Source organism: Erpetoichthys calabaricus, chromosome 3, assembly GCF_900747795.2.
Source record: "Erpetoichthys calabaricus chromosome 3, fErpCal1.3, whole genome shotgun sequence".
NCBI lineage: Eukaryota > Metazoa > Chordata > Cladistia > Polypteriformes > Polypteridae > Erpetoichthys > Erpetoichthys calabaricus.
In genome coordinates, this window is record NC_041396.2 from 261096405 (window position 1) to 261123789 (window position 27385).

General features: G+C 39.1%; 1 protein-coding gene across 1 annotated transcript; it reads left to right on the forward strand.

Annotated features, from left to right (window-relative positions):
- The first annotated feature begins 123 nt into the window (after window positions 1-123).
- On the forward strand, window positions 124-25090 carry LOC114648867 (motile sperm domain-containing protein 1-like). Its single transcript, XM_028798151.2, has 7 exons — window positions 124-265; window positions 3282-3590; window positions 8017-8092; window positions 9828-10045; window positions 16925-17083; window positions 21328-23936; window positions 24721-25090. The coding sequence occupies exons 2-6, from the start codon at window positions 3353-3355 to the stop codon at window positions 21354-21356; spliced, it is 720 nt and encodes a 239-aa protein (XP_028653984.1). The 5' UTR covers window positions 124-265; window positions 3282-3352; the 3' UTR covers window positions 21357-23936; window positions 24721-25090.
- Window positions 25091-27385: the final 2295 nt, after the last annotated feature.

Here is a 27385-nt window from a genome sequence, read left to right on the forward strand (position 1 = left end):
GTCAACATTCACTGCATCCAATGGAAACTCGGTATTTTTGTCACACCCCTGTTCACATGACCCAATAGATACCAAAACAGGGCGAGCACTTTTATGCTTTAACTGATACGGAAATCGGCTGAGGGACATTTGGCAGAGCCAATAAAGTCAGTATATTAAAATACGGCGGTCCAATCCGAGGGTAAGGAGGTTTGCGACTTGTGTAAATTGCTGTTGAAGAACAAAACATGAAGGATTGCGGACAAGAAGAAACTGTAGATGACGGGTAATGAAAAATATAAGCTTAGCTTCGGTAATAGAAATTTGAGCAGTAGGTGTAATGGTAAAAGTGCCTGTAGTCAGTTATGAGTGTCCAGATGCATGCTGGTGTAGCGAAGGTACTTTTTCAGATGTGAAGGTACGCTTGTTTATGTCAGTGTCAGTTTGACGAGTGAAACATATCCTTGATGCAATGACGTTTTGGGTGGTGGCATTCGTGCAGCACCTCAGATATGCAACTCCTTGTAGCTGCCCCATAGACCACAACTCTGGCCTTTTGTACTCTGGGCTCCGGGTCTTATTTCGCCTTAAGGTGCAATCAGTGCACATTTAAATGCCGCTTGTTCTAAAACAGCGGTTTTAAGTGCAGCGCCAACATCAGATCGAGAACGGTTTACGAAGAAAGAATTCAAATCAAACCTTGTAGGCGTTTACCTGCTACCAGAAAAGATTGGAAAGAACCAAATTAGTTTTGAGCCTCAAACGCCGGTATGTGTTGAAAAACAGTCACAGGTCTTTATATTCTTCATCGCACCACGAAACTTTCTCCTGATACTAGAGGGCGGAACCGAACCCGAGAGATTCAGGAGAAAGATGTGGGACACTAGTACACCAGAGGACACTGACGTTCGACTATGAACTTCCGTACTCCCTTTTATTAACCAAAGTAGATTTTTTTCCAGTCAACCTAACTACACATCTGGTGGTAAGTTGTACAATTCTGCGTTGTTTGGATAGGATTGTTCTATTCAAAGTTGTAAATGTTCTTCAGTCTTCATTCCATACTCCTCTCTTACTATTTATTTATCTGAATGGTGTTTAAATCAAATGTAAAGATTTAGGTTGCAAATTATGACCTACATTTTGAAGGACCTGGTGGCTGTGCAATAATTATAGGTACTACATGAAGTACAGTGTATCAGTTGTCTGGATCCAGTTTTTTTATGTCAGGATCATGAGAAATCAGAACCTATACCTGCAAGGATGTGTATATGAAAGTAACCCAGTTTTGGAAAGGATGCAGATTCACTACAAGTTATACTGTTACTCCTTATTATATGGCTGACACCTTTCTCCAAGGCAACATACAACATTTGAGATACAATTGTTTATATTTCCTTTGTTTTTTCATTTGGAGCACAGGCAGGTGATGTGGCTTGCTCATGGTCATGTGGTGTCAGTAACAGGATTTGAATGCATTACATCAGGGTTTGAAGTCCACTGCTGTAACCACTATGCCACTTGATGCTGCACGATTACATGTTTTGTATACTAATTCATATTTTCAAACATGTACCGAGTTAATTTACAACTGCTAGTATTTTTCTTGAAGAAAAGCATGTGAACAACGAGAGATCATGCAGACCCCCCATCCCCCCCCCCCCCATGGAAATCTAATAACGAAACAAACTGTTCTCCTTGAGCAGTAAATTACCAGTGGTACCTATTGTAACATCTGCCTTATTAAAAGAAAAATTATATATACAAATAAAAGATGCAGCAGCACAGTGGAGGATTGATTACTGCTGTGGCCTTACAGCTCCAAATTCAATCCCTGGTCTGGTTACTCCAATAGATGTGTGGAGTTTGCATATTGTCTCCATGTTTGTTTGAGTTGTTTTTTAGGGGCTCATAGTTTGCCTCCTGTATCTTGAAGACATTCATGTTAGGCTCATGTTGTACCCTGCAATAAAAAGATCCTCCATCCAGGGTTGGTTTCTCCATTGTGCCCAGTGTAGATAGGGATGTCTGCTCACAGCGGATCCCTCACCTAAGCAAGTTCAATAATGAATGGCTGAGAAAAGTAGAGTACATGGTGTGAGTTCACATGTGGGCGGCACAGTGCCGCAGTGGTAGCAGTAAGGAGACCTGGGTTCGCTTCCTGGGTCCTCCCTGTGTGGAGTTTGCAAGTTCTCCCCGTGTCTGTGTTGGTTTCCTCCGGGCGCTCCGGTTTCCTCCCACAGTCCAAAGACATGCAGGTTAGGTGCATTGGCGATCCTAAATTGTCCCTAGTTGGTTCCTAAGTTGTTCTCGTAGACTTTAGGTCTTCATATCCTAGTATAGGATAAAGCTGGCTTAGGAAATAGAGAGAGAAAGGAGAGGTTAGGAGCACGCGCCAATACAGTGCATTGCCGCACCCACCACATGACAAACCAACCAGTGCAGCCGTGCAATGGGTGACACCTCAGCACCACACTAGTTCAGATGGAATGGAACCAGTGTGAGGTTTTTTATGGTGGCTGGAATGACAATTCTGCCACCAACCCCCAGGTTTTTCCCTGCAGTTTGGAGGGCCTACTTGCAGGGCTGGATGCAGATTAACGTTATATCCAGGACAGAGCAATTGCAGGTTAAGGACCTTGCTCAAGGGCCCAATGAAGTAGAGTCACTTCTGGCGTTTAGGGGATTTGAACCAGCAACCTTCCGATTACCAGTGCAAATCCCTAGCCTCAGAGCAAACCACTCCGCCCAAGAAATAGGAAGGATGTATATCAGTATGGCTAAAATAAAACTATTCAGCTACTGAAGCCTTCTGTGGACTGATTGCTGTCAGTCAATCAATTGATCAATTCTTTATTTTATTTAGCATTATTTTTGTCATCAAAAATTGTGGTTGTTGCTGACTGTAATTTTTATTTTATTTGTTAAATAGTTATACTTGTGTAAAATAAAACAGAAATCTCCTCCATAGAACTAAAATTAAGAGTTAAATCATTTCCTTTTAACTGGAGTTTTTATTACTCTGGAAGCAATAATATAAATAGAATGCAGTGTAGGATATTTAACTTGGTCAGTTCAACAGAACATTTAGAACAAAGGTACACAAAAACATTTTATAGTATTGGTCAGTGAAATTAAGACATTGATTTCTTTATCTGGCTGACTAAATTCATTAATTGATGACTCTAATTTGATTCAGTGTGAGTGCAGATATGTGTGTGGTAACCCCCATGACCCCCTTAACTTATTAAGCATCTCTAAAAATGTTTTTTTTTTGTTTCTAAATTATTCTTTTTTCCTAGCTGTCACATCTGGGGCACCATGCACATAGTATTCCATAAAGTCTAGAATGTGCTTTCCCTAAGTGCAGCAGATGAGCCAGACAACTCAAAGAGGAGGCAAGTGGCGTGACCTGGACCACAGTCTGGGCAGGACTGCAAGATCAGAGGTCACAACAACAGGCTTTGAAAACCCAGCTGGCACTGCACCTCAGGGGAAACTACCAATTTTTCTGTTTCCAGCAGAACTAACATTTTATGCAGAAGACCAAACCAGCCACAAACAAGTCCTTACACTCTACAACCCCTATGGATTTATTGTCAAATTTAAGAGTAAGTGCTGACTTTGATTGGAATAAAGTATGTTGGATATTAATATTAGAACAACAATGCATCTAAGTGAGTACATTTCAATGCTACTGATTTTTAATTAAGTTAATGTAAATTAAGACCATGTATTTATAATGAACAGAGAAAATAAATTTATCAACACCTGTAAATGTAATATAATCAGAATAAATCTACATGCCTATAAACCTGTGTTTACAATTGCATGTTTGATTATTTACTTGCATTCTGCTTAACAGTAGAATTCCCAAAGCCTGTGAAAATTTTCGTTCTCCCTGTAAAGCCTACTTTCCCCAAACACACACAAGTAAAATCGTATGTCCTTATCAGCACAGCAACTGCCTGCTGATAACTGCCTTTGTTTTCCAAATATGTCGATTAGCAGCACTGAATCTGCACTCACCCATCCGCTATTCAGCCAGCCATTTGCCCCTCCGGAAACTTATACTCTCTGTTTAGCACCACCAGCTTGAATCCTCTCACAGCTCAAATCTGCATTGAAGATTTTACATGGCCAAGGCTTGTAAGGAGATATACAAGTAATGACATATCGTTATTTGAAATGCGTACATTTCATGTGTGTTCCATTATGTGACGTCAACCAGCACACGTTTAGCATTAACTTTTACAACAAATAAACTTACACAGACTGTTACTTCTTGATTATTACAAACTTCTGATGCTGAATGTCTTCAACCAAAATCTAATCACTGTATATATATATATCAAACATAATGTTTGTCTGTCCGCTTTTCACGAAAGAACTACTTCACGGATTTAGATCGGGTTTTTCTATAATTTGCTTGAACATTCCAGCTGATTTTGTGACTTCTCTCATCGTGCCGAGTATCATAGTTCGCTTGCAGTACAGATTTATTTGTGCAAATCTAAGAGAGATGCAGCAGGCCAACGGGAGGGGGGTGGGACCCTCCTCACTAATGCAACAACCTTGGGATGTGTACCTTACCTCCGCTTAGCGAGTGAACGAGAGAACCACTTAATGGATTTAGAGCGGGTTTTGCGACTTCTCTCATCGCACTAAGAATCATAGTTTGCTTGCAGGAGCAATATATTTGCGCAAATCCGAGACTGAGGTTGCGGGCTGAGGTTGGGGAAGCGTGACGTCTGTTAAAGTTGGTCTACCTGTCGTCATGTTTTGGAGTGTACATTGCCTCCACTTAGCTAGCGATACCTGTTTGTTTATTAGTTTTTAAAGTTTGTCCTGTTTCACTACTATGCGGGCGGAATCGCGCGGGTCAGCTCATATTAGATAAAGTACACAAGTGAATAAATGACTCATTTTGTACATAAAGATTGAACAATGGTATCTAACAGAATTTGGCACTGTGTAAAAAAGTGATTGTCCTCTTAAATGTAACTGGGTAGACCACTTTAGCTGCAATAACATCAATCAAACACTTCCTATAGTCAGTCCATCCATCCATCCATTATCCAACCTGCTATATCCTAACTACAGGATTATGGGGGTCCGCTGGAGCCAACTATAGTCCAGTTAAACTCTTTTTTTACATTTCTGCAGATGAAGTGTAGCTCACTGTTTCTTGCAGAACTGTTTTATTTAAGGTTTTTGAGCATGAACTGCTAGTTTCAGGTTCTGTTAGGTTTGGCTCTGCACTTTGACCAGGCTAGTCAAAACTTTTCATTCATTCAGCAGTTCTGATATAGAGTTACATTTGTGTTCTGGATCCTTTTTTTTTTTTAGTTGTATAACCCAACTATGCTTACAGGAATGTGCCATACTTTATACTTTGTAGTGGTGATTGAGAAAAAATTAATCTCATGTTTTCATGCAGAATGGAGAGAAAGACGTTTATGATGTAATAGAAGATAATAGTGATCAGTGTTGTACAATGGCAAATTATATGAAAAACATTAAAGGAAAAAAAAATCTTACATTGCTCATGTTGCATAATCCGTATGACTTTTATCTGAACATTATGTTCAAAACCTGCAAAATGCATGCTTTTTTGCTAAAATATTGTTATATTGGTACTTCCTGAATTATCAGCGTGCATATGAACAAGACAACTAAGGCTTCATGGGAGTCACTTTTTTGAATTGAAGACAGGACTCTTGACCAATGATGGAAGGGGAAAGGTGAGTCTTCAATTCAGAAAGTAAATCCCATGATATTTTAGGTTTCCTGTTTATGTGCATGCTGATAATTCAGGAATTAAATATATAAGTGTTTTAGTAAAAAAGCATAATGGATGAAAAGTTATTCCCCTTTAGAATTTTCTGATACAGAATTCATATTTCCTTCAATTATAGCAAGTAATCCAAGTCCAGATTCACACAAGCATCCTTAGACTATCACACTACCTTCCTGTGGAAGCCTGTGTTTGCTTTATATCAGACATAATAGCACTCATGTTGCTCAGAACGTTCCACGTTTGTCTAATCTATCCATAGAACATTCTCACATGTCTTGGGAATCATTCAGATGCTTCAGCTGTAGCCCATTCCAAACTCAGATATATCAACAACTTTTTTGGGATTACTTCAGAAACTCCTTTTGATCGTTGCACATTGTACTTGACTCTGATGGTAAGGTTCAAAATCAGTGAGGCTGTTGTTGAGCTGTGCTGGCTTGTAATGAAGCCTACCTGATTGTAATTATCCCTTTAACTGGACTGATTTAATTAGGGGGCAGATACTTTTTCACATGGTGTCATTTGGTGTTGAATACACTTGGTCATTACATACATTATTTAAAAAAACGGAAGGGTAATCGGGTGCTATTGATGTAGTATTAGATTTAGCTAAAGACCTAAACCCATTCAGGGACAAGTAGCATTTTCACGCTTTATCAAAGGTTGCTTCACTAGCAAAAGACCAAAAATGCAAGAGCACTACCACTGTGGGAAAAGGACAGACAGAAAAACCAAAATAGACTTACCTCTAGACCAAGTGTGAAGAAAGACTGCACCAGGGAAAGATCAGCCCTCTATTATGTGGTTCCTTTAAAATGCAGTGTGCTGAATTCCCCAGGGACACAGAGGATACTTGCATATCTGTTTACTTAAGGTTGTGAAAGGGACCAAGGAGAGTAGCACAAAATCTGTAATGATAAACAAACTAGTATAGTGCTAGCTTAAAATATGAAATTCTATGTATGTGAGCAGTTCCCATATAAGTCGTTTTAAGTATAGGTTTAACAGTGGCAATAATACTGTGTGGTAATAAGAATCCAAAGTTAGACAAATGCAATTCTTTCAGGATGCCAGTCCTTAGGTGAAATGATTGAAATGGTTTAGTGGACAAGCAGCATAAAAGCTGATCCAGAGACATAAAACTTTTATGGGCTGGTAAGGACTCAAAGGTGTAAAGTGACTTTCCTGTCACAGTTTCTACAAAATAGCTGATAGCAGTGACACGTCAGTGTAAGATTCGGTTTATACTTCACACTCCGTATACGTACGCACATGCTGCATCATGGCTGCCACCTGTTCCCAGTGTTCTTTTGCCACATCTTCTGAGCATGTTGTCAGAAATTAATGCAACGCGTGCATGAGTTGCAGTACTAGTAAAAATATATGGGTAGTGTGTGTGTTCAGTTTTGGTACTTGACGTCTCCATAGTTGTTCACTATCAACTTGTGACTACAGGCTGCAATGCCGCTCCAACAGGATAAATCTGTGTGCTTCAATGTTTGATGAATGGTTCGATGCAGTGAAGCAAATCATCAAACTTATACGCCGACATGCGAATGTATTTATGATGTTTTTTTTTTCATCCATTTCTCACATAGTCAATATAAATATCACATATTCCCTATCATAATGACTCATCGTAACGTCGCATTGCCACCTGGTGGAATCCTCCAGATTTACTTAAAAGTATGCATGCATGTATAGACCGTACACTGGTTGCTTAGCAGCAGCATCCTAAAGTGCACTCGTCTCATAGCGTTAACTATATCCCCAGCTTAATGCCCAGACATACAGTATCTTCTCCTAAGACATCTGATTGCTGAGTCACGCTCTGCTAAAAGTTTTAAAATTTTCACACTAAAACCATATTTATAGTCTTGTGTAAATAAATAATATAATTAAGTTCATTACCACAGATAAGAGGTTTTTTCATTAAAACAAAAAAAAAACACATTTTTATGTTTGTATATTTTCCAACTATGACATTTGTTTTTTATATAGTGGGATTAAGACCTTTTTCATGGTTATAAACAATTATACATTTTTAACTCTGTTTTCAGGACACATTCAGATTTAAACGTTTTCTTGTTTTATACCAAAGAAACATGGACAGCTATTTATGGTCTTAGCCTTCAAGATTTGCTGTCATTTTGTCTAGTTTTGTTCAGAGTAAAGGAGTACAGTTTCTGAACTTAAACTCCCAAGTCTGTCCTGATATTTTTGTCTGTTCTTTTCAGTTCTTAGCACAGCACCAGCCCGGTACACTGTGGCAGATGCTGAAGGCTATGTGAAGCCCAATTCCTGCATTGACATGTAAGTTTTTTCAGTTTTCACTGGAGTCTGCTATAACAGCTGACCAACTAGAGAGTTGCAAGTAACTTTGCACATAGACAATTAAAACGGAGAAAATCTTACACATTTAAATTCAGTGTGAATTGTAAAAGTACTTAACATGAAAGCAAATTACACAAAATATTCCAAAGACTACTTGGAGAAGTGGGTCTGGCATACATGTTTAAAAGACTGAAAGCAAACCTAAGCCATAGAATTCACCAGGAGTGTAACTGCAGAAATGCTTTTTTGTTACAATGGTAGAAAACAAAACAAGTAGCCACAGCAGTGCTTAAGTTGGTTGAAACTCCTTAAGTTAACCTAATAACTAAAAAGGCCTTTGCACAGATGTTTATGATTAGTGTATTAACTTCAATCCATCCATTTATTGATTCTGTATACAGTAATCCAATATTATTTAGGCCTGCAGAGGACCAGAGACCTTCCCAGCTGCTTTAAGTTGTCACAAAAACGACCATAAGACGTTGCGAAGGTTTGGGGCAGCCAACCGTATAATTGTTCCCGGCTGCAAAACTGATTCAAAAAACAAGACATGTTCATTCAACTGAGTCCAAAACAGAACTGACTCTCGTCAGATAAGATGGCGGCTTTAAAGGCCTGTAGAGGAAGTGTTGTCATCAATACCGGAACCGGGAGTGACGTCATTGTCTGCCCCAGAGCTGGGCGGGATTTCCCTAGAATGGTCTGCAAAAGATCGAGAGGGTAAATTAGTGCACTTCGCCACCCCCTGGTCTGGCATGGAATCACATGTATTTGAGCCCTTTAGTTGTCTCCTAAACACACGTATGTGACAAAGTGAATTTCAGGAATGAATCCATCACAGAGCACACTTCATCCTCCCACACTCTCTTATATCAGGGTAGTTTGGAGCTGCCAGTTAACCTAAACCCATGAATGTTTTAGTAAGACAAAAGTCAAAAAAAAAAAAACCCTGCACACATGAAGAGAACCTGCAGACTTCCAACAGACAATTGAAATTTCAGCCCTGGGGCAGGGGTTATCAAGTTCAGTAATGGTGGGCTCATGGGGCTTCATTTTGTGTTCCAACCAGATTCACTACCAGTGAATTATTTTTACCTTTTAATGATCTTATTGTTTAATTAGCTGGCACATATCACTCATTCAGAAACATCCTGGGCACGTGAAAGGCTTAAAGTAACTTCAGATTTTCTTTAAGAGTTCCCAAGTGTATTTTGTTACTTGCAAAGGATCATAGAAATATATTTTGTTTAGGAAATTCTGCTCCATTATGTGCTTAACACTTTACTTTTTTGTTTTCCCTTCAGTGATCAGTTTTGTACGGCAAAACACATGTGTAGGTATCTTGCAATGAGGTGTGTTATGTAATAAATCTGTTCACTGCTTTATGCAGCATTTTATGGTTTATTTTAACCATTTTTCTGTAATACATTTTGGGAAATTTTAACCAAGCAATGTACATATCTAAAGATACTTTGTATAAAAGCAGAGCTTTGCTTCCTGATCCCCCATTCTATGAATCACCATGACATTCTGTCATTCAGAAAGAATTCTAAAGCTGAAAAATCTAATGGCAAAAGTAAATCATGAATATGTCATCCCCTTCACGTGTTGACATTCTGATGTATTTAGACAAGAGCATCCCTTATTTATTTAATTAAAATTGTGTACAGTGAAAAACAAAGTTTAAATTATGTCATAATTCTTCTTCTTTCAGAGTTATCCGACACAAAGATATCAGTGCACGACACTATGGCGTTGTAGACAAATTCCGCATGGATGTTTTTGAAGAAGAACGCCGTGTTGTGCTGGGTAGGAAAGAAATCCTTTCCATCCTACAGCCAGGCAGGAAAGCAATCAGCACAGGTCAAAAGGAACAACTGAGAAAGGAGTTACAGGGTTGGAGTCCTGCTCACATGCTCCCACCCCAGCAAGGTGAGTACCTTGTTTTGCATTTACTATAAACATTCACCAGGTAATTAATACAGGTGCTGGTCATAAAATTAGAATATCATGACAAAGTTGATTTATTTCAGTAATTCCATCATTACACACAGACTGATGTATTTCAAATGTTTATTTCTTTTAATGTTGATGATTATAACTGACAACTAATGAAAGTCCCAAATTCAGTATCTCAGAAAATTAGAATATCAATTAAGACCAATGCAAAAAAAGGATTTTTAGAAATGTTGGCCAACTGAAAGGTATGAACATGTAAAGTATGAGCATGTACAGCACTCAATATTTAGTTGGGGCTCCTTTGGCCTGGATTACTGCAGCAATGCGGCATGGCATGGAGTCGATCAGTCTGTGGCACTGCTCAGGTGTTATGAGAGCCTATGTTGCTCTGATAGTGGCCTTCAGCTCTTCTGAATTGTTGGGTCTGGCGTATTGCATCTTCCTCTTCACAATACCCCATAGATTTTCTATGGGGTTAAGGTCAGGCGAGTTTGTTGGCCAATCAAGAACAGGGATACCATGGTCCTTAAACCAGGTACTAGTAGCTTTGGCACTGTGTGCAGGTGCCAGGTCCTGTTGGAAAATGAAATCTGCATCTCCATAACGTTCATCAGCAGCAGGAAGCATGAAGTGCTCTAAAACTTCCTGGTAGACGGCTGCGTTGACCTTGGACCTCAGAAAACACAATGGACCAACACCAGCAGATGACATGGCACCCCAAACCATCACTGACTGTGGAAACTTTACACTGGACCTCACGCAACGTGGATTCTGTGCCTCTCCTCTCTTCCTCCAGACTCTGGGACCTTGATTTCCAAAGGAAATGCAAAATTTACTTTCACCAGAGAACATAACTTTGGACCACTCAGCAGCAGTCCAAAGGTGAGACGCTTCTGACGCTGTCTCTTTTTCAAGAGTGGCTTGACACAAGGAATGTGACAGGTGAAACCCATGTCTTGCATACGTCTGTGTGTGGTGGTTCTTGAAGCACTGACTCCAGCTGCAGTCCACTCTTTGTGAATCTCCCCCACATTTTTGAATGGGTTTTGTTTCACAATCCTCTCCAGGGTGCGGTTATCCCTATTGCTTGTACACTTTTTTCTGCCACATCTTGTCCTTCCCTTCGCCTCTCTATTAATGTGCTTGGACACAGAGCTCTGTGAACAGCCAGCCTCTTTAGCAATGACCTTTTGTGTCTTGCCCTCCTTGTGCAAGGTGTCAATGGTCGTTTTTGGACAACTGTCAAGTCAGCAGTCTTCCCCATGATTGTGTAGCCTACAGAAGTAGACTGAGAGACCATTTAAAGGCTTTTGCAGGTGTTTTGAGTTAATTAGCTGATTAGAGTGTGGCACCAGGTGTCTTCAATATTGAACCTTTTCACAATATTCTAATTTTCCGAGATACTGAATTTGGGACTTTCATTAGTTGTCAATTGTAATCATCAAAATTAAAAGAAATAAACATTTGAAATACATCAGTCTGTGTGTAATGAATGAATCTAATATACAAGTTTCACTTTTTGAATGGAATTACTGAAATAAATCAACTTTGTCATGATATTCTAATTTTATGACCAGCACCTGTAATGTGTAACTATGATATCTTATTGAAGATAGTTACATGCTAATAGGACAGATCACCTACGTAATGGAGAGAAAGACCAACTTACTACACATAGCCAAAGACAAGGGAAACATTTCCTCATTTATATCTTAGTCTAGGAAAAGATGTGTTTTATGCATTATCATCATTTTAATTTCCCTCTTCCTGGAGAGGATCATGGTAGCAACACAATAATATGGGCTAACCAGGCCTCATTACCCCCAGGAACCTTCTTTGGGCCCTTCTTGGGGAAAATCAAGATGCTTCCAGGAGAGTCAACAGATATAATCACTGCAGCATGTTATTCATCAGCCTATTGGTCTTCTACCACTGAGCTATTCCTTGTACACTTGGGAACCATGGGCACTGTAGGTAAATGCCTAACCACTTTAACCAACTTGGTCTAGGGAAGCAGTTGTTTTACTCTGATGTCCTCCTGTATTGCCAAGCTATATCAATCCTACGGAGAAGCCTCATTTTGGTTGCTTCTACTTGTTATCTCATACTTTCAATCACTACCCACAGCTTGAGATTATACGCAACAATGGAGATTTAACCTGATCTGTATATGAACAGCTTTAACCATGGAATTGAAGGTGATTCCTAGATGACCTCAGGAGGAGGTATTTGTAGTGGGTGGCAACTTGAATGGACATGTTGGAATCAGTGCTGTTGCTTCTCCAATGTGGTCTAATGTAGCGTTCAAAAACTGCGGCTGCACTGATTCATTGGCCAGTCTCGAGATAATTTCTACCAAACCAGACCCTGAGACACCTGCAGTCTTCCACTTGGAGCAGTTGTTTACCTGCAATGAACAAAGACCTCACATTTGGAAATGCTACTTCTCATCACAGCTGTATTACAGTAAGCTGCAAACCATTCCAGTCTGCATCAGCGACCACAGTCTGATGAAACCAAGAGGAAAATCTCATCTATAAACAAAAGTAACGCAACATTTAGGTTCCCAAACTGGATACCCTTCAAATCTGCATGAAAAACATGAACAGAAGAGGAGACACTACAGACCTTTATGAATACCTCAGCCACAGAGATGGATCCCTCCAGCCAATGCTTCATCACTATCTCCTTCAAGGTGGGCATATGAGACAAGTTCAGGAGTTCATCAGAGTGCTGCTTCTGCCTCAGTTGAAGTCAACATTTTTTGCACTCTTGCCATAGTGTTTTAATAGAGGATTACTGCTTATACACTGAAAGAAATAAAATATACGCTAGATGCACGGTCACTTAAAACTCAGCAGACCAGTGTTCCTAACGTTAAGTGTTAAATAATATCACTACCATCAACATGGTCTCCTCCAGAAGGATTTCAAAAGACTGCACAATCTCAATAGTTGTTAGATTCGTGCAGTACATGGAGTTAAAGGTGACCTTCAACCCAAGCAAACTCATCACTGTTACAACCACCAGCTTGTAAGTATAACAGAACATGTTTGAGGCCTTTCTAAAGAAGAAGGATTGAGACCGCCATCCCCATCACAAATCCTAGTTTCAGAGCCATTGTTGCACATGGAAGTGATGGTGGCTATAATTCATTTCATCTTCTCACCCATTGCTCTGGGTTCTTCTTCAGCTAGTGACTTGACATTCCGATTTCAAACAGGCAGTTTCCATTGCCAAGATGTCCTAGTCTATCAAAATTAGACTATTCTTGGATTTGTTCCTGCCCATATGGCATGGGAACCATACAAATGTTTAAAAGATCATTTGTTAGATGTTCTGGGAATGAGCAAAATCTGAATATACAGAAATAGACAAGGGGTTATAAAAACACATTTTATTACATTTATGCACTACTGTCTAGTTAGAGGAAGTTTAACACATTGGACTTCAACAAGCACAGAAGAAAATATAACTCCTATTTCCTAGCTGTACATCTCCCACTGTATATGATCACACTAAAGTTTGTGAGTCCACTGTTGCCATTATATTACTAACATGAGGGATTAATTCCAAAAAGGTTACTGTATTGTGTCCTTGCCTCCCTTAACAGTACTCATCGGCAAACCCATTGAAAGATGTAGACGTACAGTGAGCTACCATTCCATTTGGAACATATAACCATATTGTATGCTGGGGTGGAAATTACAATATTAACATGATTCATGATCATGTTTTAAAAATGTATGTTTTGCAGTATAATAAGTAATTCAGTCTACAGCAGGGGTCCCCAACTCTGGTCCTGGAGGGCCCCAGTGGCTGCAGATATTCATTCTAACCCTTTTCTTAATTGGTGACATGTTTTTTCTGCTAATTAACTTCTTATCAATTAATTTTAATTGACTTGTTTTTTAAGATTTGTTCCCCTGAATTTCTTCATCGGTCCTCTGAATTTCTTCATTTCTTTCCTTAAATGGCACCCAAACAGAAATGAAATGTGAAGCCAACAGAAGACCAACTAAGTCAGGGCCTCAAACTCCAACCAATTTCACTCTTACCAGTTGCTTAATTAGGCTCTGATTCTTGTCATTCATTAAACCCATTCTTTAATTCCATGGCTTATTGCTGCTCTCATTGTGCAATAGCAGACATTTCTGAAATTGTTGATTTTCTCTTTTCTAAGAGCACTGTTCAAATGTTTTGAGGACCTGAGCAGATCCACATTCCTGAGATCTTTATTTATTTTGTGATATTGTATGATGGACACAGTTTGCTGGTTCTGTTTTGTATCTCATTATTGTATGACAGCTAATTAAGGAAAAAGAAACAATTAAGGCGTCTTGAGTCTTCAAGAGAAAGTCAGTTAAAGTTAATTCTAAAGAAGTTAATTAGCAGCAAAAACAGGTCACTAATTAAGAAAAAGGTTAGAATGAAAATCTACAACCACTGGGGGCGCTCCAGGACCGGAGTTGGGGATCCCTGATCTACAGCATATTGCAATGCATTTGTATCTGTGTAGGGGGAAAAACGTGTCACCTTATAGAAAAAGCCTTCACACAATGTGTACTGCAGCTGCTGATCTCATTGCCGAACCATGTCAATTTACATGACTGAAATTTCTGGCTGTGTTAAATTTAGTGATTATGTACAGACCTTCCAGTGTAGTCTTGCTCACCCATTTTTCTGACAGCTAATAAATGTGCTGACTGGTGAAGGCTGTGCTGTGCAAAGGGTCAACAGCTATGGTGAGTTCACCTGCAGTCTTGGCCTATTTTACTTTCAGTTCTGTCATGGTATGTAAAACACTGGACATCTGACACATACGATTTTCTTCTGTTTTGTGAGGTCATAAAAAAAATATGTGTTCATTATTCCTCATCTCTGCATTATAAGCATTGTACTTCAGAGTGAGCACTCATTTGTTGTCAGCTCTCATGTACACTGATCCCACCTCAACAAATAAACACAAAATCAAACCTGTTTGATCGTCATTGCGAGTCGTGGACTAGTAGAAGTAAGTTGCTGGGAATGTCGATTTAGAAAACTAGTCTTCATGGGAGTCCACTGTTGACTGCTTCTGACTGTCTAATATTATGTAAATGAAGTCTACAAATGAAAATCGCTGGAAAGGTCCTCTAATAGCCTTAACAGATATACATTAGTACGTTATGTGACCTTACTGCTGGGTGATTCCTTGTGAAAAGAGTCCTTATGTTTATAGTAGGCCTGTCAATGCATTTGCAATTCTCAGGGCTACATACATTATTTTTTTAAAGCTTCGTACACAAAATTTGCTGAGCACTGTCAAACTGTCTGTAGTAAATGGGCATGTAGGAAAAGATGTACATGTCCCAGAGACCAAATTTGACCAGTCATGATGTTGTGAACACTGCAGCTGAATATGGCTAACAAAGTTTTTTGCACACAACTATTGTAAATCCGCGTGAGCAACAGAAGGAAATTTACAGAGAAACTGGGAAAATCCGCTTGAAACACTACCGTCAGATGGAAGAGAGAAACTCCCAGAGTACACTGTGCTGCACTACAAGTTTTAACGTGACTTTGTTTGAAAATTACATGTTCCATATCAAGCTCTTTCTTCCCCGTAACTTTGTGAAAGTCAAAATGAATCCAAACAATTAACTGAAACCTGGACAAAAGAATTTTGTATTGTATTCTTTGCAGTAGCGCCAATATTGAAGTTTGCCTTTTGACAGGAAGGAGGAAGCAGCGTGGTGTGATGATGGGATGCAGTTGGAATTACCAGTAAGGTGTGTTGCATCTGAATTCCCACAGACAATACAAAAAATGTCCTGATACTTTCTTCAGTAAAAGATGATACATTGCAATACTATACCATTTTGATTTTTTTTTTCCCCCTAAGTCTCTTCTGTCTAGCCTGGACCATCCTGCTTAGATATCTCAAGTTTAGATAAAAACATGAGCCCAAACTTGCTGCAAATTGAGGAAGAGGCCTAGTTCTCCCAAAGAGACACCTTAATCCAAGGTCCTCCATGAGAGTACATACAGAGATTTCAACGTTATATATAGTTTTGATGTCATCCTGATCTCTCCAGTTTCAGAAGAGTTTGCCTCATCCATATGATCCGAGTCTTTACCATTTGTCTTGTTTGTCCTTTTCCCTAAAGCATTCCCTTAACATTTATTTCATATACTGTGCTACACAGAGCACAACATCACAGGGTCCTTTGCAATGTATGTAAGAATACATGTAAAAATAAAAGAACATTCAAAACATGAAGTCACAAGAAATAGACTTCTGTGTGCACAGGTGGAAATGAACTGATTGTACATGGGGAAGAGTTTCAGTATGACATGCCAATATAGTAGAATTGGGATAAATCTAGTTGTTCAGTTAAAATTACAGAGTACAGTTAATCAAAATACGGGAGACAAAAATTAGAATGTTTAAAGTATAATTTGAATGAATCTGCCAATGGAGTTTAATTAACAGCCCCTAGCCATCTAAGTGACCTCTTTGTATAAGCTTATAGAGTATGCAGTGGAATTTAATTTGTCTTATTTGTTATCTTTCCAAGGGTTAAATATTTTGTTCTCCAAAACTCAGCTTTGCAGTTGTATATTGCATAATTAGCTTTTAAACTTCAGTTCATTGCAACTTGGATTGTGATATTTGCATGAGTAACAGAGAAAAAGCTTGGTTAAGTAGTTGCACCCCCTCCAAAATTAGTCAACTGTTACAGAGAAACTGTCGCCATATTTTAGCACGCCAAAGTGTTGAAGTAAAATATTGCACATGCTTTGTCCGAAAAAGTAACAATGGCCCCGCTGACAATTTTGTGAACTGACCTTTCACTTTTAATTTAACAGGACGGGCTCCATCTCCAGCATTCTTTGTCCTGTATGTCATGGTTGGACTTACCTGTGTCACCGTCCTTATGTTGCCTCTTCATGAAGAGAAAAGCACTTTAGTTCCTCAGTACCTGCATGTCACCGTGATGCAGAAGCTAGTATGCGCCTATATTTTGGGTAAGACTAGCATGTTTTTTGTTTTTTTTTTTCAGAAATCTAATAGTTAAATGTTTGCGTTACCAATTTATTGTAACTGGCCAGACTGGTGGTGCTGTGGTTAATACTGATGTCTTCAGGATCCTCCATCTTGGATTCAAATCCCTTTGCCTGATCATTAAATGTGTGGAGTTTGCATGTTCTCCAGTGTCTTTTAATCCAGATACTCCAGTTTTTGTCCCACATTCCCAGAGATGTACACAATTTTGTGTGTGTGTGTGTGTGTGTCCTGATCAGGGTTGTTTATTAGCTTGTACCTGGTGCTGCCAAGATAGGCTCTTTGCACCAGTGATCGCCAGTTCAGTTAGCTGGTATGAAAGTAAATGTATAGATCCAAGATCATCTTTTATTGTCTTTGAAGGGTGAGAAAAGTCACCGCACGATGGCTGAGGCCTTTAATGATGCTGCCTTTTTTATGGCAGTATGTTTTATAAAGCACCTTGTAAAAGTATCCAGTCTATTGAACATTTCCTTAATTTTAATGAATAACACATCCAACACTGAATTGTTGTTTTGTGTCTTTTTATTTCAGAGCACCAAAATTCAAAATTGATTTTTGTAACATGACATTGTGTATTATCAAGTTCAACTGTTTGTTATTTTGATTTACGTATGCCACATAGTATCACTAACTACAGTATGTGTGTTAGTGTGAAATCTAGTTATAACTGTCTTATAGTGCTCAATGAGTCCGGCTTTATCAGCATGTGAACTGCTGCTTTAAGCAAAATGAGACTCCTGTACAGCTGCTTTATAGCACCCCATGTGTGCAGCTTCACCCGCATGTAGACAGCTACCTCAAGCGAAGAGACTTAATAGCCTGGCATGAGCAGAACAAACAGTGGTCATCTGAGCTGAGTGTTACTCAACATCTGTGTCACTTAACAAAGCAGGCGCCCACTCGCTGTGCTTCTTCCTATTTAAGGCTTCCCTTCTCAGCCAATAAACCATGTGGGAATATGACAGTCACCCAAAGTAGGAGTTCTTAACACTATATCTTGACTCAACTAAAAAATATGTACTCGCTATTTCAAAATTAATAACAGTAATACCAATATTACCAAGAATTTAGGAAATATACTTTAAGAGTCTTATTTGGGAATATTTTAAAGATATAAGTGATGTTCATGATGAGTCCCTTTAAGTCCAAGTTCAAAGTTTATTGTCATGTGCACAGTAAGCAAAAACGTTTCCCTGTACAATGAAATTCTTTCTTTGCTGTCCACACCAAATGACAAAACCAACGTATAAAGATAAACCTAAATAATAAGTAGCAGATAGATGATAAGTAACAGAGGCAGCATAAAGTATAAAAACAGAATAGAAGTATAAAGTGTAATGTGCAGGTAGGTGTGTGATGGACAAATCAAATACAGTTACAGTTGTGTGAGGTAAATAGAATGAGGTGAACCACGTTTATAAACTCCATTCAGTTATTTAGGAGTCTAATTGCATTGGGAAAGAAAGAGCTCTTTAGCCTGGAAGTCCTGCATTTCATACTTCTATACCTCCTGCCTGACAGGGTAAACAGCTGGGTTAACATTTCTTCAGTCTGCAGTGGCCAATTTAATTGGGAATGCAAACATCTTGTCTGGTTGTTGGTGCAAATCTTATCTCTTTTCTTACTTAATGGAGTTAAGAATAATTATGTAAATAATCGTTCATTTTAAAGCCACTGTCATCTTTATATTACAAAATTGTGTTAATTTCCCAGGCTAATGCAAATGCTCTTATGCACACAATCTAATTTTTTACCCTAGTGCAGGGGTGGCAAACTCCAGTCCTGGAGGGCCGCAGTGGCTGCAGGTTTTCATTCTAACCATCTTCTTCATTAGTTTTTGCTGCTAATTAACTTCTTTTGCCTTAATTTTAATTAACTTGATTCAGGCCCTTTAGTTGTTTCTTTTTTTTTAATTAGCTGCCAAACAATAATGAGACACAAAACAAGCCGCCACATGACCAGCTCACCTGTGCCCATCACACAATATCTGAAAATAAAGAAAGGTGAAGGTCTCGATAAGGATGATCTCTCAGGTCCCCAAAACATTTTGACAATGTTTTTAGAGAAAAGAGAAAATCAACAGTTATGAAAATGTGTGCTGTGTCAGAATGAAAGCAGCAACAAGCCATAGAATTAAATAAGTTTAATTAACAGCAAGAATTGGCTTCTTATTAAGAAACTGGTTGGAGTGAAATTAGTTTGAGTTTGAAGCCCCAATTTAGCTGGTCAACTGTTGACTTGTTTCACACTTGATTTCTGTTTGGCTGTCATTTAATGAAGAAAGTAATTAATTCAGAGCACTGAATCCTTAAAAACAGGGCTATTAAAATGAAGGGAAAAAGAAGTTAATTAGCAGTGAAAACTGGTCACTGATTAGGAAAAGGTTTAGAATGAAAACCTGCAGCCACTGCGGCCCTCCAGGACTGGAGTTTGCCACCCCTGCCCATGACTATTAAATTTTTTTTTTGCACTTTCTGAAAAAATTAAATATAAGCCAACAGTTATATCGATTTACAATCTGAAATGTTATTTATCTAACATAAGGTAAAGTTTACATCTTGTTAGAGCGCTTATTTAAGCAATCTTTAGGATAGCTTGTTTCACATTTCGCAGTTCAGTATGGCTAGTTTGAGAAGCACCAGTACAGCTTCTCATTTTTCATTATTCAATATGCGTAGTTGGTTTTGACTGACGCCTGTCTGTAGGCACTTAATAATCAATCTTAGCATACTGCAGTGTTACTAAGTAGCAGGTTCAGTATAGAAGTTTGAGCAAACATTCACCATACACATGTTTTATCTCAGAAAATTTTTAAGAAGGGGAAAAAAAGGGAAATCTGCCGTTTATTGAAGTATTCAGTCCAAGTATTGTGGAAGTTCTAAGTTTACAACTATAATACAATATGAGTTAATTTTTTGTATAGCACTCATCATTAAGTGCAGGCGCAGAGCACTGGTAACAATTCTTGGTTAAATTTCAAGTATTGATTAGTCTAATTACTAAATACAGAACCGTTACACATATAAATACAGATTTGTTAAAAGCACACAGAGACCAAGGTAGAAACTGATTAAACATAAATAGAAATCAACAATATCTGCCCATTAATAAATTGATGATCTATTGCAAGTTGACAATGGAAGAGATTCAAATTGTAAAAGAGAAAGTCAAAGAAAGTCAGTCACAGTCCTGGAAACCTCGGCCAACCGGCTGCCAACCCTCTCCTAGGTTTTCTAAAGTGGAGTCTGCTGGCCATCTAATCTAATGAGAGAATCTTTCCATCTGATGATTCCAACACTCCTTTATCTGAGATGACATTGGAGAAAACTAATTGCCTAAGGCCAAGTCAACACCTTGAACTCTTTGTCATGTTCCTTGAACCCTGCCTGAACAATTTTTGTAGTGTGCATTATCCTGCTGAAAAAGACCACTGCCGTTACTGAATACTATAGCCATGAAAGGATATATGTGGTCTGCAACAATCTTTAGGTAGATATTATGTGTCAAAGTAACATCCACGCACATGCCAAGACCCAAGGTTTCCCAGCAGAACATGGCCCAGAGCATTCTACTGCCTCCCCTGGTTTGCCTGCTGCTCATAATGCATCCTTCTGCCATCTCTCCCCCAGGTACATGACGTCCATGCACCTGACTGTCCACATGGGCTAAAAGAAAATGTGATTCATTAGACCAGGTCACATACTTCAATTACTGTATGGTCCAGTTCTGACACTCACATGCCCATTGTAGGTGCTTTTGGTGGTAGACAGGGGTCAGCATGGGCACTGTGACCAGTCTTAGGTTTTTTTTAGCAATTTGTGCTACAGTAGCTCTTCAGTGGGATCAGACCAGGTGGACTAGCCTTTGCTGCCCATGCTCATCAATGAGCCTTGAGTGCCCATGACCCTGTCACTGGATCACCATTTATCATCCTTGCATCACTTTTGTTAGGTACTAACCACTGCATACAGGAACATCCCACATGACCTGCTGTTTTGGAGATGCTCTGACCCAATCATTTAGCCATTCTACCTGCTTGTAAAACATCACCTTCAAGAGCTGACTGTTCACTTGCTGCCTAATATATCCCACCAAGTGCCATTGTAACGAGATACTCAATGTCATTCACTTCACCTGTCAGTGGTTTTATTGCTATGGCTGACCGGTGTATGTATTCTTACAAATGTTGTTTGTGTTTCATCAGGTCTGCTGACTATGGTTTTCCTCCGATGACAAGGGTAGCAGAGCCCTCTGGGACCAGAAAGAAGATGTAGAAACTGGAAGAAAACTGTGAATATTTTTGGATTTCATAAACAAAGGATGTGGTCTTTCATCAGTCATCTACAGTGTTAACCGGGCCAAAAGCTGAACTCGCAGTATTTGACTCAAACTCTCATGCAAAACAGATTACCAACTTCTTATGGACCAAAAAGACGTTACAAGTACAGCAGACAGCCATTTGTGCCTGCTCTTAAATACTGTATATGCTTTACTGCTTCACTCCAGGCAGCTTTATATTAGTAGAGCTGAGAATTATTGCTGCATTCCCAGCAGTGCAGACCCAGTATGTTGTTGCTAAGCTCATTCTGGTAGCTTTTTAGCTATGTGTCATCCTGTCATGCTAGCGTAAACACTCCATAATGTATGGACATCAGTCTGGTGAACCAGGTGGCACGCACACTCACTTTTTTCAGGGTACAAATATCCCAAATGTGCACATGCATACAGCTACACAGAGGATGAATGCTTCATTCTTTGCATGCACCATTTTGAGCCAACTACCCTTGGAGAATCCTGCCTGTCTTGTGATTCATGCCTGTTTGTGATATAAACTATTCATATAGCCCTAGAACTGTAGTGGGATCTGGGCTACGATCACAAATCTAGTACTGTGTTAAACTGAAAATTGGTTAACATATCAGATAATTACTTTTTAAACAAATAGTCCTGATGTGCGGACATGCTGGTGTGGAAATGTTTACACCATAGAGAACCAAACCTGGTTATCGGGATTAATGGGACAGTCCAGGACCTTGTCTGCTGTTACAAGTTAAGGGCCAAATGAAACTTCTTTTGTTGTAAACTTAAACGAAATACCCAACATCTGCAACTCACTTCTTGGTCAGTGGAGAATAGGCCAGCTGCCACATTGTGTGGGTGCACTGAGCCTGGACCTCTCCTGTTCTATCCTGAAATGTCTATTGTGCAGTGTTGAAGAAAACATTAAGCATTTGCTGTAATGTTCTGCTGCGGTGGGTTGGCACCCTGCCCGGGATTGGTTCCTGCCTCGTGTCCTGTGTTGGCTGGGATTGGCTCCAGCAGACCCCCGTGACCCTGTGTTTGGATTCAGCGGGTTGGAAAATGGATGGATGGATGTAATGTTCTGAAGGGTTCTTCAATCATATTTGTAGAACTTGGGCTTGCTGACTTATCAGTTTGAAACGTTGGTACAACCAGCTAAAATCATCCTGTTAAGCGCAGTCCACATGTCTGCCACCACCACCACAAGATGTAGAACGCTGTCTTTTTATTGTGCTTCAAGCAGCTGAAGCTGTCGTGTTACTTTTGGTTTTTGTATGTATTAATCGCATCATTGCACCAGCAGCGGGCTTCAAAGCTGAGCACTTATTTACAGGACTTGAAGGAGGCAGACTGGTCCAGTCTTACTCAGAGCAAATGCCTGACAGATTGAATTTCTGTTTTTAGGTAATTTGTTTTTTAATCAGTTGTACCATGCTATTTACTGCACAATCTGTTTAACAGATGAACTTTTGTTCAGTCTGCTGTATGCAGTAGACAACTGCTTCACCTTTACATAGTTTCTCTTTATGATCAAATAAAGTTATTTCTGCTTCATTTGTTTCTGGGTTCAAATGCATCTTCAGCCAGACTGCACTTAATCCATACGTAGTACTGTACATAATCCAGTAGTACTGGAGTAATGTCAGAAGCTCAGTGTGATCCAAACGGAAATATGTTGGCTCATACATTTTTAGATATGCTGACACTTAATGTGAAAAGCACCTACTGTAGTAGTCATGTTTGTCTGTCTGTCTGCCCACGTAAAACCACTCGGCTCCTTGTGGACTTATATTATTGCAACTTGGCACACTTATTCTTCAAAGAAATTAGTCGTGACAGTTCTATTTTTGTTGAGATATTGAGTAGAGCACATGGTACATATTTTATGAAATATCAAAATCTTCCACTGAGTAGTACTGGCGAATTTGCAAATGTGTCTGAAACATTTTGTGTATATTTTAAAAAGATTTTTCTTTTACTCGTTCAAAAGCCTCTCCTAATGGCAAAATACTGAAGCAAACACTTGATGGGGTGTTGTCAGATGTAGGTTGGGTTGGATGACAGAGTATTACCATTTAAGAAAGGTACGACTTCAGATGAGTATTTATTTATTTTTTTTAATTTATCACCATACAAGCTACAGTAAGTACAGCACCATCCCTTATTATACCAGATTGCAAGGGGAGGTCTAATTATAAACTATCAGTCTGGCTTTTGTCTCTGCTCCATCCTGTGCTTGCCTTTGTGGCTGTGTGGCATGTTGCACAAACCTTAATCACAGCAGCACACTTCTCCTGCTCCTTGAGATTGAAGCAGGCAAGTGACGTAATGTTCATGTCCTTAAAAGTATACTAATTAAAGCAACTTATGCAGAAATGTATAAAGATGGCTCAGTTTTGCTACAGTGACTAAACGTGTACTCAGTTATTTCTGTTACACTAAAATCAACCTCACACCTGCATTATCTAAAGATTATAATGATTCAGTATTTCTCTGACACTGTCATTTACAGTGGTACCTCTGGTCACAACCGTAATTCGTTCCAAAACTCTGGATGCGACCCGAATATAATTTCCCCATAAGATTGATGTAAATACAATTAATCCGTTCCAGACCGTACGAACTGTATGTAAATATATTTTTAGCACAAAAATAGTTATACCATAGAATGCACAGTGTAATAGTAAACTAAATGTAAAAACATTGAATAACACTGAGAAAACCTTGAACAACAGAGAAAACTAACATTGTAAGAGTTTGTGCTACACCCTTACGAACCGCTCGCTGTAAACTTTTTTTTATAAGTTTTAAGCACAGGGAAAAAAAATGAAGTGCCACTTCTCTTGCGAAACTTTTCAAACCATCCTCTACTGGCTTTAAATTCCTTACCTGCGCCGCTCGAAGAAGGATTTTTTTTCAGCAAATCACCATGAATCTTCCTGGCTTTTGCGCATATGATCAGCTCGCTTACGCTATCCCCTGCAAGTTGCTTTTCATTCAGCCACACTAGCAATAGTTTTTCCACCTCTTCCAGCACTTGAGGCCTCTGCTTGGTTAACATTATAACTCCTTTTGCAACATCAGCTGCTTTGTTAGGCCCTGTATACGCAAACAAAAGAAAATGGGAAATCATTGGCGCATAAAAACACGCGTAGGGAAACTGGCCACCAGTGTTTTTGTTCGCCACCAGAGTGTGTGGTCGTGAACAGATGCAACATTTTGGCAAACTTTTTGATCGTAACCCGATATGTACGTGTTCGGAAACGTTTCGTGACCAGAGGTTCTACTGTACCAGCAAAGCGACACAACAATCTGCTATCGATCATGTTCAGATTCAGACAAAAATTTTAGCTTGAAATATCAGCACGTTTTAAATCTTTTTTGGTTACTTCTTTGAAATATTTTATATTTGATAAATTTCAATTACAATTAGCCACAAACCCTCCATATCTAAACAGCTAACAACTGCACAGGAATCTTCATCACTTAAGTTGAAATCTGCTGTCTATGAAATCAATTTCAGCCACATGATATTGTAAAATGGTATTTAAAAACATTTTATGTATGCTACTAGTACATGTAATTACGTAATGTTTTCACTGTTGTTTTTTGAATATGACTGATGGTTACAAAAATATGTAATAAACAAAATTGTGATAGCAAAAGTTGCTGAAATAATGAGAACATTTAAAAATGCTCCAAATTTCAACCCAGCTAAACAAGCCCACAAATCTGAATGTTATGGCATGTGTACAGTTTCCTACTCATTTTCTACCTTTGGTTGACATGTAAGGCAAGGTGACTTACAAATTCAGAACAGATTATATAACTGTTTATACATGTGATGTGGAGTGTGGAGTTAGAAAAAGGTCACCATCCCTCTTGAATGTAATGACAATTGACTAAAGAGGGTTGTGGTCTTAAAAGATTTCTGCTCCTGTTTCTCCTTGATGATGACATACAGTGATGAGTTACAAGATATTGGTGGAGTACAAGCAGGATACAGTGCATAGTAGCCACCTGCAGAAAGGTTGGGGGACACAGCCAAACCATAGGTGGGAGAAACCTAATTTATAATGGTCCTTAACCTAATGCAGTGTGGCGGGGGCCTGGTTTGGTGGAAATAGAGATGAAGGAGAGGTAGTGAGTGAGATGTCTGAAGGAGAGACTATAGGGAATAGGACTGGATGTGTAACAGGAAAGTCGGGTGAAATGGTGGAAGTGCTCAACAGAAGGAGAGCAGACATACAGGACACAAGGTAGAAAGATAAAGGGGTGAGCATAATTAGTGGGTACAGTGAGTGGTACACATTTTTTTGGTAAGAGAACAGTGGTGGCAATGCTGGTGGTGTTCAGTGTTGGGCAGTAACGTGTTACTCAGTGACGTTTTACTGTAATATTATTAGCTGATAAATCTCTTCGTTCGAATGACGGTTAGGTTGTTAACAAACGGTCGACAAGCTCTTCTCTCCTTAACTTTGTAAGGGCCCTGCCAATGACCCAGTAATGTCAAGTGGGAGGTAGGGATAAGATCCATAATGCAGTCTCCAGGGCAGAACTCCCTGAGAGAGTAGCTCTGCAATATATTCTAATATATCTGTAGAAGAGAGGGCCTCTTCCTCCTAACCCTCTTTGGTATGTCCAATAAACCCCAGTAAAGACTAATGTAAGGGATTGCAATTTCCAACCCAGTAATAATATTACAGTTACAACTAAGGCTGCGTTTCCAAAACACTTTTTTTTTTTTTTTTGATCCAATGCAGACTACTTTATTATGATGTGCGCATACAGTAGATCAGGGCAGTAGTACCTAAAGAGCTCAACAATGATGGAAGATGAGGGAGGGAGAAATACTTTAAAAAATTGTCATTATTTTGAGTTTGTCTCAGGCAAAGATGCAACATTGTCAGCAGCAAAATGCTTTCAACTGCGAAAAATACATTGTCAAATTTATTAAAGCATCTGATACGGCAGCATAGCAGCAATGTTAAACTTGTGGGGAAATAAATGCTGCCACTGACTGGGAGGCCTCTCCAGCCAGTGACGCTTGCAATCCAGCAAAACCTCCAAAAGTGGATTTCAGAGCAGGACACTCAGGTGGAGAGAAGTAAAGTGGACGGGATTTGAATAAACTTGTCGCTGTGTGTATTGTAGAAGAGATGTTACCTATTTCCACTGTGGATTGCCCTTGTTTTGATGCAATAGTGCAAAAATACCCATGGAGAGTAATGTTATGCTGCCATAGATAAAGACATTTGCAAGGCAGCTTCTGACAGCAGTGTGTGTCACACAATTGCTCCTGCAGTAGAGCCTGCCTCTGTGTTTTTTGCATTTGAGACAGTGCCTGAGGACAGCTACTCGGCAGAAAAAGATGTCATGGACTATTTGATGTTACGAGGTTATGAGGATGATACTGTGAACCAGTTCTCAAACATCAAAAACATGTACAGTACATGAAGTTCAACACTCTGACCCCCAAGTAGCACACCTGTGGAGCAGCTTTTCTATTTAGAAGGTTTAGTGCTCACCCCAAGAAGGAACAGGTCTGATAAAAGGTTTGAGAAGCTTGTGTTAATGAGATGCAATCACGGTTTCACATCTGAACACTGGAACCATGTTTAATATGTCAGGCAGAGGTAACAAAACTGGAGGCTGGACATGATATCAGCCTAAATATGAAGTAATGTTTAATGTTTTGTAAATGACTGGTAAAACTGTTATAGTTCTTTCTACTGTGAGAATACTTTAGTACTTTAATTTATATATTTATAATTTTTCATACAGGCTGCAATGTTTATGGTTATGCAGTTTGATTGTTGGCTTTTTCTTTACAAGGTTAATTGTTCCAATAATGTGGATTCATTTTTAAAAGAAGCTAGTTGTATGACCCTGTTATATATAAAGATTACTTTCAACAAACCTCCTATAACTAGACAAAGAACCCGTTTCGACAACGTAAG